General features: G+C 36.2%; 1 protein-coding gene across 2 annotated transcripts in view; it reads right to left on the reverse strand.

Moving 5' to 3' along the window:
* PIK3CG (phosphatidylinositol-4,5-bisphosphate 3-kinase catalytic subunit gamma) overlaps positions 1 to 9,424 on the reverse strand; it is a 56,043-nt gene extending 46,619 nt beyond the window's left edge. The window contains exons 1-2 of one of the 2 annotated variants that reach the window (XM_051962638.1): positions 9,024 to 9,424; positions 4,839 to 6,839 (exon numbers count right to left, since the gene is read on the reverse strand). In XM_051962638.1, the coding sequence (XP_051818598.1) occupies positions 4,839 to 6,836 (1,998 nt within the window). In that variant the 5' untranslated portion in view covers positions 6,837 to 6,839; positions 9,024 to 9,424. Of the gene's footprint in view, positions 1 to 4,838; positions 6,840 to 8,637; positions 9,003 to 9,023 lie in introns of those variants that run through there. The other variant, XM_051962637.1, reaches the window with a different exon arrangement.
* Between the last annotated feature and the right edge of the window lie 3,770 nt (positions 9,425 to 13,194).

Genomic DNA, 13,194 nt, shown 5'->3' on the forward strand with positions numbered 1-13,194 from the left:
TGTTGATAAATTAATAAAAATATGGGAAGAGATCAAAGTTCAATGCTTTTTTTTTGTCTGTCTTTGCTCCTTCTGATGCAAATACCTGGAATCCTGTGTATCCTTTAAAGGTCAAGACAAATTCTACTTCCCCCAAAATGCCTTCTCAGATCCTCAAAGTGGGTAATGATCTTCTGTTCCTCAGAACTCATGAGAAACTTTGTTAAACTATATCATAGTTATTTCTGTATATACTGCATAATTTTACAAACCTAGAAGCTCCATGGATACAGGAATCTTAGAAAGTTGCCTTTATGTAATTTTTCATGTAATGGAAAGGACACTGGAATCAGCAAGATTTAGATTGGATAAGAGGGGAACATGTGTGAGAGAAAGAAGCTGAGGATGTCTCCCTTTCCAGGGAAAGTCCACATCCCAGACACTGATATTTTGATTCCAGGAAGGAGAAATTATTTATTGATTATTTATAAATATATTATTTATGTTTAAGGAGAAATTATTATTTATGTGCTATTGTGAGTTCTCTGTGTTTTGTTCATTTTTTTGGTCTTTTTTCAATAATCACAGTTATTTTGTGAAAGATTATGACACAAAGAAGGAGAGAAGGAGCAGTGGAAGATGGGACAGGACTTTGAGTCTTGGCTCATATACATACTTTTTATATTCTTTCTACTCTGAAGTTTCAGGCATCTCAGTACAAGTACTTTACCCTGGTTTACAGAGTTGTTATAAGAAAGAAATTTTGTAACTCTTAAATGTAAACTATGTAATATTCCAAAGAAGGAGACAATGAAAAGTAGAGAAATTATATTTTGTTCTATAGAGAATAAAATCAAAGAATTTTAAAGCTAAAGGATACCTGATAGCATCCAATCTGTCCCATCTCATTTTTAAAATGAGAGAAATAAGACCCTAAGAGATGATGTAAATTGGTTGTGGTCAAGCAGTTTGCTTATTACCAGAAGAGCTGGTAATAGCACCTGCATCTGCCAACTTCAAGTAAGTGTCACACCATGCCAAAAAAGAAAGTTTCTCCTCTAACAGTAAAGAGCTAGTTTGACTAAGAGGATTATTGACTCTTATGATTGAAAGGCTGTATGAAACACTAAAGTATTAGACATGAAATCAGGAGAATTGACTTCAAATCTATCCTCACAAACAAGCTGTATGATCATGAGATTCACATCTCAAAATCTTGGTTTTACCATTTGTAAAATGGATATAACAACTTTTACTACCTACCTCGAATCCTGCAGTATAATGATACTTCTTCACAATGATTCTCTTGAGGAAGAGATTTTCTAAAACTCAAAAACACTATATAAATGTTATCATTGATTTAAAGAACAAAAGAGAGAGTAGAGGGAAGAGAAAAGATAAATGTGGCTAAAAGATCAAAGAAAAAAAAAGATAAGTGCTATCTGGGTATGGTTGTAAACACATACATATCTATCTCTACCAGATGTAGAGATCCAAGGAAATTTAGTCATAATCATAAAATAATAAAAATAATATAATTTTTAGAGTGCTTTAAGGTTTGCAAATTTACTTATGTTATCTTATTTGATCCTTGCAGAGACTTTATGTTATAACTGATATTATTATTCCTATTTTACAACTGGAGAAGTTGCAATTGAGAGAGATTAAGTGATTTGTCTAATGTTACACATTTAGTGTCTGAGGTTCCACATCCAGTGCCACCTTGTTGCATGAATATATTATTAATTTTTAATCTCTTGAAGAGTTTCTCTATCAATATTCTTTGATTATTCAATTTTTCTATTCAAAAAGAAAGAGAATAGAAAGCACCTATATCACACCAATTCACCATCCCCTTTTTTTCACAGGTATGGAGGGTCCATAAGAAGGCACCAAAATTTTGGTTGGGGTTTCTGGTACAATTCTTTCCTCCCACATTGTAAATTATTAAAAGTGGTTTATTAAACATGTTTCTGTTGTGCCAAAATTTCTTTAACACAAAACAACAAACCCCAAGCTTTTCATGGGTGTGGTCAAATACATGCAAATTTAACTGCAATGAAGTTGCCGGCTCTAAGAATGTAATAAGTCATTCTTTCCAATAGTAAGTATGTACATTCATTCTGGTACTTAAAAAAAACTTTCTTGGTTGAATGTGACAGTTGATACTACATTTTTATGAAATTAATATGTAAACCTCAACTTGGAGAGGATTTTATTCAAGTAACAGGGATTTAAACACACTTGAAAATATAGTGCAGCACTTTTTTTTTTTTAATGGTCAAAGTCACATTTAAATTGTGCCTACTAATTTGAATTTTTCACATCATTATTTCTTAATTTCTTTAATTTCCAAGCAGGCAAAATTGAAAAAAAAAACATAAAATTCCCAGTTCTGCAAGGTTTATTCACAAAACAGCTAACGAGAGAAAATTGGGCCCTTAACATGGAACAGAATTGAAAAAAATTCAGAGTTTAGATAATTCTGTATAGCACAGAAAAATGAGAAGATATTTTTTGTTGTGCTATTAATATTCTGCAATTAAATGAATGTTGGATGGAGGGAAGTAAAAAAACAACACCGGATGCTCTTAGATGATATGTAAAGACGTTTTACTGAAATTGTTTTTAAGAGTAATGCAAAGATAGAAATATAATAGCTAAGAATGAGAACCCTTTGATTACTGGCAAGGTGATGTGACAGAAATAAAAAACTCGACCTGGAGTTAAAAGTCTTGCCTCTGGACACTAGCTTAGGTGTATGAGCCCAGGCAAGTCACTCAACCTCTTACCTGTTAAATGGGAATAACAATACTTATAATACTGACTTCAAAGGAGTATGTTGCAAATCCTAAAGTACAACATAAATGTGACTGTTATTACTATGCTTGGCTGGAAACTTTAGCAACAACTTGCAAAAATGGATGATTTGGCAACTCACTGCCTAACATATAGATTAACTAATTTCTGCATTAATCCTTCCATCTCCTCCCTAATAAGTACTTGGCCAAGAAGTATAGCATAGTGGAAAAGATAAATGCATCATCAAAGGAGAAGAACTGAGTTCAAATTCCACCTGTATCACTGACCAAGTTATGTTAACTAGGGCAGGTTACTTAAACTCCCTGGGCCCAGTGCTTATTATATCTTTGCAATGGGGATGATAATAGCATACTTGCCTGTAAATAGGTGATTAACTCAAATGAACTCTTGAAGCCTGACTTTACACAAATCACTCTTCCACCTAATTTTGCCTTCTTTTCTCATCTCTAAAATAAGGGATAGGGACTAGATGGCCTCTAAAGATTTTTCTGATCGAAAAATTTTTATGCTGATGAATCTTCTGGCTATAAGATATGATATTTTTAATAAAATAATTTATTAATAAATGTAATTTATTATTTGGTATAGACAATTTGCATTTGGGATGAATGCCATCAAATGGCAATTTTTTAAATCTCTTGTTCTCACTTACAAACAATATCCCTTCCCCTATCCCCACACTTCTCCATCCCTGAAAACTTATTAACACTGACCTGAGTACAGCATTTATTTAGAATCATAGCTATAGAATATCAGAGTTGAAAGAGACATTAGAAATCAACTCTACATTTTATATATAAGGAAACAACTGAGACACCAAGAGATTATGGGACTTTCCTATAGCTACACAGCTGGTAAATATTAGAACTAGGGTCTGAATGCAAGACTTCTGGTTTTCAGTCTAGTGATCTTTTCTGCTGCCCTATAATATTCCCTAGATCTTTGTTGTTATTGTTGTTGAAGCAATAAAGACTCACCTAGAGTCATACAGGTGGTGTCTCAGATTAGATTTGAACTCCAGGTCCTTTTGACTCCAGGGCTAGTGCTCTATCCACTGTCCATCCTAGCTGCACCTCTCCTAAATCTTAAATATTTTATACATCTCTGGAAGAACTCATTGCCAAATAAAGTCTAAGATACTACTGATATTGGGTTATAGACAAGTATTTTAATGTAGATTTTACAGATAAGAAAACTGAGCTAAAATGAAATAGTTAGGTAGAAAAACCAGGAGAGCTGCTCTTGCAATCTATTTCTATCATACACTGATATTCTGGATGAATCAAAGCGAAGAATTACTATCAATCTAATTCCTCTAGAAGGTGATGGCCCCATTTACTCTATAATAATAATAACTCATGTTTATGTAGCAATTTACAGTTTAGAAAGGCATCATCTTTTAATCCTCACCTAAACTCACCCTATCTTATCTTGAGCAGTAACAAACAAACAGAATAATTTATTATTTGGTCAGTTGATTTCACTATAGTTACAGGGTATACAGTAGACATACTAATGGATTTAGAGCCAGAACCTTGGATTTGAATCTGCTGGTGACCTTACACAAATCAACCTCTCTGGGATTCAGTTGTTCATTTATAGAATAGAGTGGACTAGATAGCATGTCTCTCTGAACTCTAAATCTGTGATCCAATGATAATAGAACTACTCTGAAACTAATGTTTCCTTTTTAATGACACTGATTTTACATATTTAAAAACATTATTCTGAGAGGCTTCCCCAGATTGTCAAAGGGTTCCAGGGCATTAAAAAAAGGTTAAGAATTCCTGAGCTGGTTCAACCTCCTCATTTTGCACAAGAATAAATTAAAGGATAGAAATGTCAAGGGTCTGGTTCTAGATGACAGAATAAGTTCTTTCAAGAATCAAAACTTGTACCTTCCCATTCCATAACACCATGCTGCTTCCCTCCCAGTCCTACAACAGGCATTTTCATAACTGGTGAATGACGTGCCTGTGTACATGCAAATAAAGTTCTTGAGACTGTTTCCTTTAATAATTCAAACATATTTTTACCTGAACTAGTTGCAGCAGGTAATGCAAGACATCATCATCCTCCAAGCTTTCTAGCTTTTGAACTGCAATGGCTCTTACATTTTCATCTGAAAAGTTGCAGTCCAGGAGTTGCATTGTTAACCCAACATCCAAATCACTTTGATCCCAAGCTTCTCTTCTGGCTAACAACTGGTATGTTTTGGCCACAATTTCTTGTTGCCCCCATTTCACTGAGCTAAATAGCTTAGGATACGCTTTGGGATGCTTAAGGCTTTCATATCTAAAATGCCATAGTAATTCTTTGTCCTTTGCAGTCAGTGGGTTAAGTGGGTCAGTGGCTATGATCTCTTCCAGCTGTTTTCGAAGCTGATTGGGCATTTCTCCCCGTACCCTGTCCCCTTCAGGGTCAGGTGTGGGCCTGTGCTTAGGCAAGGCTATGGGATGGCAATAATCGTCCAGCAGAATGGAGATTGACATAGAATTCTCCTTATCAGGGTTGGTTGCTGATGTAAGCTTATCAGCATTCATGCTTCCTTGGTTCTCTCCCTTCCCTGATATCTTCCACATGTGAAGGACATATTCTCCATGCCTCAAGAGAAATCGGTAGTCTATTAACAGTAGATTCACATAATAGAGTAATTGAGTTTTGCCTTTGGTTTCAAAGCTAGAAATCTCATGAGATCCAGCAGCCTTGGAAGACTGGGCTGGTGCTTTCCCACAGTAAATCTGAAGGTTCAGTAAAGCCCCTTTGGGCAGGTCCTTGATTTTGATATCAAATTCAAGCCACACATTCCAGAGTACCTCCTCTGTGAAAGGTTTAGAGGTGGTTCGCCTTTGGCAAAGGACCTGCTGTCCATGTTGGATGTTTGCTTCCACAAAGACCGTTAGCTCTGTGTTCCGTGGAAGCACAGGGATGTCAATGCCCCTGATCTTGACCCTAAACCTTCGGTCACAATCCCATAGGGAAACAGTAAACACTGTCTCATGATTCTTGCCATTTATTGTGAGCTGCTCATGGTAGCCTGTGACTCCTGTACAGTCATCTACAAGTGGCCAATCCTCCTTCCTCACTTCATCCTGCCCTGGGTCAGGAGGAGTATCCAGCAAAAGGTGAATATCTTCCCCATTCTTGAGGCAATGCCTAATCCACTGGAAATTCTTGATTGGTGTTTCACCCACAATGTACTCATCCCGGCCACAGACCCGAAGCACAAAATCCAGCTCATTTTGACTTTCAGGGATGTCCATTAATGACTTCTTCTTAGCCATCTTGGTGAAGAAGCTCTGCAAGATTGTACCTGGGGTGTCATCTGCAGAGACTTTGATTGTCTGACTGGTGGTACTTCGGTGGATGACAATCAAAATGCAATTATTGACAATCTTTTTCAACAAGTATGTGGGGAGTGGCTTGGAAGTGACCCAGGGATGCATGGCATAGAGTTTGGGGTCTCGGCTGGCCACCTCCATGATCCGTGGAGTGACAAGCCGGCGCCGAGTGAATTCCAATTCATCATCGTGCACGTTGCTCATATCAGTGACATCATAGTCAATCAGATCATTTAGCTGCTTCTGGAATGCCCAAGTTTCCTCTGTGGGTGGCTGCTTCTGGACCACATGAATCTGACCCGTGTTCTTATGGAATGCTTTCCAGTACTTCACACAGTCCAATGTCTGTATCAATTGGTACTTGTCATAGATCTCATACCACTGTTCCTTTTTCTGGTACAGCAGGAGAAATTGTTCTGGGGATGACTGGTGATAGAATTCCACGGTCATGCTAGTCTCCATGGCCTGCATCCAGACCTGTGCCTTTACCTGCTCCACATTGCAATTTCCAGCTGCTTCCAGGATCACTGTTTCAGCCACTTTGGTGAGCGGGTGGGTGGTGGGCAGGACAAATTCTATAGGAATGAATTCCATTGATGATAGGTTCATACCAGCACTTTGTGGCTTCATTTTCCGCCTCCTCCCCCTGTTATCTTCTCTCAGAATCACGGGATCATGGTCCTCCAGATCCATACCCTAGGTAAACAGTAAGTAAAGGAAGTCAGAGATTTTAATCACAAAATGACATTTTTTTCCTATGAAATGTAGCAACCAAAGCCTAGGAAATCTTGTGCTTAGAAGACAAAACTGGTCCATTAAAGGGCAAGAAACACTTCTCAAAATCAGCAAAATGTTCAGTTTAGAGACTATGTCCAATAATCCTCCAAAATGGAGTAGAAATTAAAATATTTTACTTTGAAGGCTGGCCATCAATTTATTTCCCCTTTCTCCATGCCATACTTCTCCTTGGGATTTAGACATGCTATCTGAACTTGTCAGTATGTTCTCTGTTTCCAAATTGTCTATACCTCAACTTAATTATGCAACCTAACTCACTCTTGGCTGAAATTACTTTTGTGATTTGGTCATAATCTTTCTGCCTCTCTTTTCTGGTTAACAATACCAATAAAGAGGGCAAAATGACTATAAATCCAAGCTGTAAAAGAACTGGTAAAAAAAAAAACTACATCTAGCAGATAAATAAAACACATATGTTGTAGTGAAAAGGGCATTGGCATTGGAGTTGGAAGACCTGGATACAAATTCCAGATGTGACACTTAGTACGCATTATTTTAGGCAAATTATTTAATCTCTTATATCCTCAATTTCCTTTTTTTAGTGATAGTTTAGATGTTTTCTGATCTCTTCCAGCTCCGCGTCTTGCTGTTTCTATATATCCCAGTTATATCCAACTTAAGTATTTGTCATTCAAATTAATATATGAACAATCATCTAGGAAATATTTCACTTTCTTTAAAATCTATCAATATTTGCTATTTAACATTGCTTTGCACAATATAAAAATTAAACAATGACAAACCAGTGCAAAGTAACTTTGTGAGTAATTCATCTAATTAATCTCTGCCACATTAAAGACAGATGTTGGTATTTTCTTTGTTAAGTCTTTCCTGTTCCCTCCAGCTGAAAGAAATAACTCCATAAGTGTCTTACTTTCCTCTGATTTATCCTTTGTACTTATATTCTAATTGGTATCAGACTTATTGAGTATGTATCTCTTATCTCCTCCACTTCACCAAAAAGGAAAGTGTTTTGGGGGCAGAAACTCTTATTTTTTTTCATCTTTGTATCTCTAGTAACCAAGCCCTTTGAACATAGAAGGTGCTTAATAAATGTTGGTGAATTCAGTTATTAGAGATTATAAAATAGTTTGTATTAACAATGTAATATGACTAAAACTGCCATTGACTATTAATATCAATATTGCTGAGCAATTACAAACATTAATTATTGAAATAAAAATTGAAGCATGACTTATTATTCTTAAGTGATTAATATTGTCAATTCTACCAAAAGAAATAACCATAACTTATTCTTCCTTGCATATATAATAAAGGATTCCATCATTACAAGAAAATTAATTTTGAATATCATGATACCATGCTCCATTGTATTTTAAATAATTTTCAAATATTTGACTTATAGTTTCTATTTACATTCCCTTAAAACATAAGTAAGGATTACTGCATTGGAATAAATCTAAACTATTCTTTTTCACAGCTCTGTTTTCAATAAACAGATCCCTAGAAATGCATGCATCTTAAATCATTCTCTATTTAGCTCTTTGGCGTACACTGAGCAAACAAAACAGCACAAAATTGAAAGCTATATCAATACTTACACTAATATAGAATTTTAAAAAATCTTCCTAACATTGAACAAGGAAAAAAAGAACACCAAATTCTCTCTGATTTCTATGCAATAATCAAATAAGAAATTAATTTCCAAAGAAAGCAGGCTAATCTAAATACTCACACGTTTTCCTTTAGTGAAATCTTCAAAAATTATTTGACGTGTTGCTCTCAACTTTGAGGGGAAGAAATGATGAACGCTTTGTGAATGAAAGGCTATGCTCTCTCTCACCTCCTCTGCTCCCATTGAAACATTTCTCTTGACTCCTTCCTCCCCCTCACTCTGCCTGCCCCAACAATGACCTTCCTAATGCACCTGCTGAACTATTGTCAGAACTTGCAGATGTTAAAAAAAAAAAAAAAAAAAAGAGGACAAAACATGTAATGAAACTCAAAGGAAACATTATCTCACGAGCTGGCAATGGTTCTTCCTAAAAATACTCTAGGTGAGAAATATAAACATTAAATTAGACATACAAAAGACAAAAAAAAAAATGAAGGAAATGTTACCTGTCTATAAAAAAGGCTGCAGCTATGATACTGAAGAATCACTTATTTGGTTTTTAAAACCAGGGCATTTTTTCCCCTTCTTCTTCAACAATTTCAGTGTCTCTCTTCTGTTTTTCTAGGTCTCTTTTCAAATCCAGATGCAGAGGAAGTGCTGCAGTTACCAGGAAGGAAGTTTTGACCAAGTTGATTATACATATGATTGCTCATTTTAAAAGTGTCAGAAAATGCATTTCCTGTCATAGCAAATAGAGAGGTAGAAAAAGAGAGTGGAGGAAAAGAGGGAGAAAGAGGGAAAAAAGAGAAAGAAAGAGAGATGAAAGGAGAGCAGAGAGAGATAAGGAAGGAAAAAAGGAGAAAGAAAGTGAAATAGAGAGAGAAAGAAATCCAAGAGGGAAAAGGAGGGAGAAAGAAAAAGGGAGGGGAGGAGAGAGAAAGAGAGAGAGAGAGAGAGAGAGAGAGAGAGAGAGAGAGAGAGAGAGAGAGAGAGAGAGAGAGAGAAAGGAGGGAGGGAGGGAGGGAGAAGAGAGAGAGACAGAGACAGAGAGAAGGGGGTGCTTGAAATTGTCCTATTTATTTTTTAACTGTGAAAGATGAATTGAAATATTGATACCCAAAATAGAACTGCAGATATACAAATATGAAAACATGCAAATATGCAAACATACAAATATATATGTAAATTTTTCAAGCTGGTTAAATTATAAAAATCTAATAGTCACCTTTGTAAGTGTGATAGCTTAATATCATTAAAAGTTTTAAAGAGATGAAGTTCAACATTATGTAGTAAGATCTGTGAATTCATAGTTCCTTATTCATAGCTGCATGTAAACATTCAAACACTTGAGGCAAAAATTCACTAGGAATGGTGTGGTCATAGGGGGTGAATCTCACTGTACATAATTAAAGTGAACTGGAGAAAGAGAACGTGGAAGTTTAGGTTAAGATTTTAGGAGGCACAGGTTGGAGCAGAGAAAACTGTAGGAAGTACCCTCAACTTATTAGGTAAATTACTATCATCTACGACCTAGACACTCACAGATGACAATAAGGATATGGATGAGATGAAGTGAACTTTAAAGAGGGAGAGCTGGTTGCTGAGTGACAGATGGATTCTGAAAATAACAATGAAGAGCAAGGGATATGCTAAATTCTCTTTCTGGCTAATTATCAGGGCATGTGAGAAGAGTGCCAGCTTTGGAAAAGGTTTCAAAAGATAGCACATCTTAAGGATCATAGACTCAGTTTCCGAGGATATATAGCTCAACCTCTTCATTTGACAGATAAAGAAACTGACATCCTGGGAAGTTGTGACTTACCTAAGCTCAGTCAGGTAGTTTGGTGGCAGAGATGAAATGAAAAGCTGGGTCCTCTGAAAACAAATCTGATACTTTTTGCAAAATTATGCTTGGAAAGAGGGCTTTTAGCAAGCAATATATGATGAAAGAAATATGAGAAGAAATACCAAAGTTCCTAGGATCGCAAATTAAGAAGTGGAAAAAGGCTTAGAAGTCATTTACTCAAACAGCATATGTGGAAGCTGTGGCCCAAATAGGTGAGGAGTTTTGCCAAGGTTTAACAGGTAGTAAGTGGTACCATAGGAATTTGAACTCAAGGCCTCTAACTCCAAATCCAGTGATCTTTCAAATATACTAAACACAAAAAGGTTCTCAAAGGATACTGTGGAAAGAGAAAGAAAAGGAAAAAAATTACTTGGAGAGAGCTAGAGTGAGTATGGGGGAGAATGGGACAGGGTATGGTAGCAGCTGCTTGTGTGGAGAGCAGTGAACTGTCTTTCTGGCTGATTTCTGGAGTTGTCCTGTGATCTCACAGTGATTCTGGGGGCCTTCAAGATGAAGTTCTGGGAACATTGAGCCAATATGGGCTGGGTTGAGCAGAGGAACCTGCCTCTGCTCTGGTTAGAAAGTTCTTCTGGGAAGAGATATGATCCCATAAGACACTGGGAGGGGAGTGGTGGTAAGTTGGAAGAAAAAAAAAAAACAAGAAACAAGAAACAAGAAACAAAATTCTCCATACAGTAGAACATAATAGATGCTTGAAAAAACAACTCTAAAAGAGGAATCAAACTGAATTCTGGAGTCATCTGAGTATGAAGTATTTGATCCGCCATTTTTTGCACAGTTTTCAACTTGTAGCTCTCTGTGTAAATCATTGTTTGGGGTGCATCTTTTTCATTTCTTTTCTACCTCTCAGGCCATGAACTTTCTCAGTGGCACCAGTACGCAGTATGATAAAATACTGGGACAATCTTTGTCCATCAGTACAGAAATCATATGACATTGTGCCTATCAGTCATTCACAGACAGTTTATCAACATCCAGTATCATATGTCTTTGAAGGGTGTGGCCCTCCAGCCCACTCAAAGGCTAGTGTTTGAATTTATGTGCATGTTTGTAAGTTCATAGGCTGGCAAAGAAGGGCAAAAGAGATACAAGAGGAAGAAAACTACTTGAGCTAAAATGAGTGTGGGGAAAGAAACATGGGAAAATGAGGGAGCTGTGAGCTTTGACTTCCTGAGATGAATCAATAAACATTTATTAAGTGCCTATTTTGTGCTATCAGTTAGCTTGTTTGAAAGAACCCTTATCTTCCCTAGAGTGTTGATTTTAAATGGTAATAGTGAAAAGAAACACTCTTATGTCTTCCAAGAGACACATTTAAAACCTGGCTATTCAAGGTATATTGAGAAAGGAGGCAGGTAACACATCTCTCTGAGAGGCAATACAGTATAATGGAAATTGTTAATAATTAAATGCCTACTATGTGCTAGGCACTATGCTAATTGTTAAGGATACAAAAAGAGGCAAAAGATAATTCCTGCCCTCAACAAGCTTATAATCTAATGGGAGGAAGAGAGGGAGAAAAAAATATGCAAATTTTAAAAAAGTATAGATATATGTGTATGTATATTCATATATATTTATTTGTATGTATGTATATATGTGTGTGTATGTATGTATATGCACACACATTTATATAACCAAGCCAAAAAAAAAAAGAGAACCAACTTTGTCATTAGCAGACCACTACTCAAATTCTTCCTGTCCTTTATTATGTGTGTCTTCTTAGAAAAATCACTTCTCCCTGTGCCTTGGTATTCTCATCTGTAAAATGAATGTGCATAACTAAATGGTTTCTGAGTTCCTTCAGGCTCCAAGAACTGCCCATTTTAATGCTTGATGGTACAGTGATGCAAACAAAATTAACCACAATTGTAGATCTGATAATTCAGTAACCCAGTTTGAAACTATCTGTTATTTGGGATTAAAAATGCTGCTCTTTTTTCTAAATCCTAAAAGTGGACTCTTATACAATAAGGGTTCCTCTAAGGAAAATATATATGTATTTCTACCTTAGATTGAAGAAATATCCCCTTTGCTAGGTGCTTTTCCTCCTGGAATCAACAGAGTACAGAGAGATAAACACTGGATTTAGAGACAAAAATCTGCCTTAGAGCTCTGATATTATAAACTATGTGAACATCAACAAGTGAATGCATGCGCTTTGAAGGTAAGGACTATTCGTATCCTTATTTGTACTGTCAAAGCTGAACAAAATGCTTAGCATAGACTAAATGGTTAATAAATATTTTCAGATTGACTGACCTTGCACTTGATTTATAAGACATAATCCAAGCATCAAAATTGAAATTAGAGAGTCCAATATCAGCTTCATTACTTATTTTTTTTTGTCTGACCTTGGGCTGATGTCACAGGTTTCTAGATGTCTAAAGTTCTTTTTTGGATTTTTTTTTTGTGTGAAGCAATTGGGGTTAAGTGGCTTGCCCAAGGTCAAACAGCTAGAAAATGTGAAATGGTCTAATTTGAACTCAAGACTTCCAGATTCCAGAGCCAGTGCTTTATCCACTAAGGCATCTAGCTGCTCCCTAAAGTTCTTTATTGATCTAAATCCATGACTGTATTACCAGACTATTTTAAAAGATCCCTTCCAGATTTCAATCTTATGATTCTATGTTCCCCATGAGTCTATCCTGCCAATTTTACCAGATAATAGTCAGTCAATAAATATTTATTAAGTGCTTACTCTGTGCCAAGCACTCTGCCAATTGCTGGGGATCCAAAGAAAGGCAAACGACTATCCTGACTTGAGGAATTCATAATCATGTGGAGGAAATCACAAGCAAATAAATATA

This window comes from Antechinus flavipes, chromosome 5 (assembly GCF_016432865.1).
Source record: "Antechinus flavipes isolate AdamAnt ecotype Samford, QLD, Australia chromosome 5, AdamAnt_v2, whole genome shotgun sequence".
NCBI lineage: Eukaryota > Metazoa > Chordata > Mammalia > Dasyuromorphia > Dasyuridae > Antechinus > Antechinus flavipes.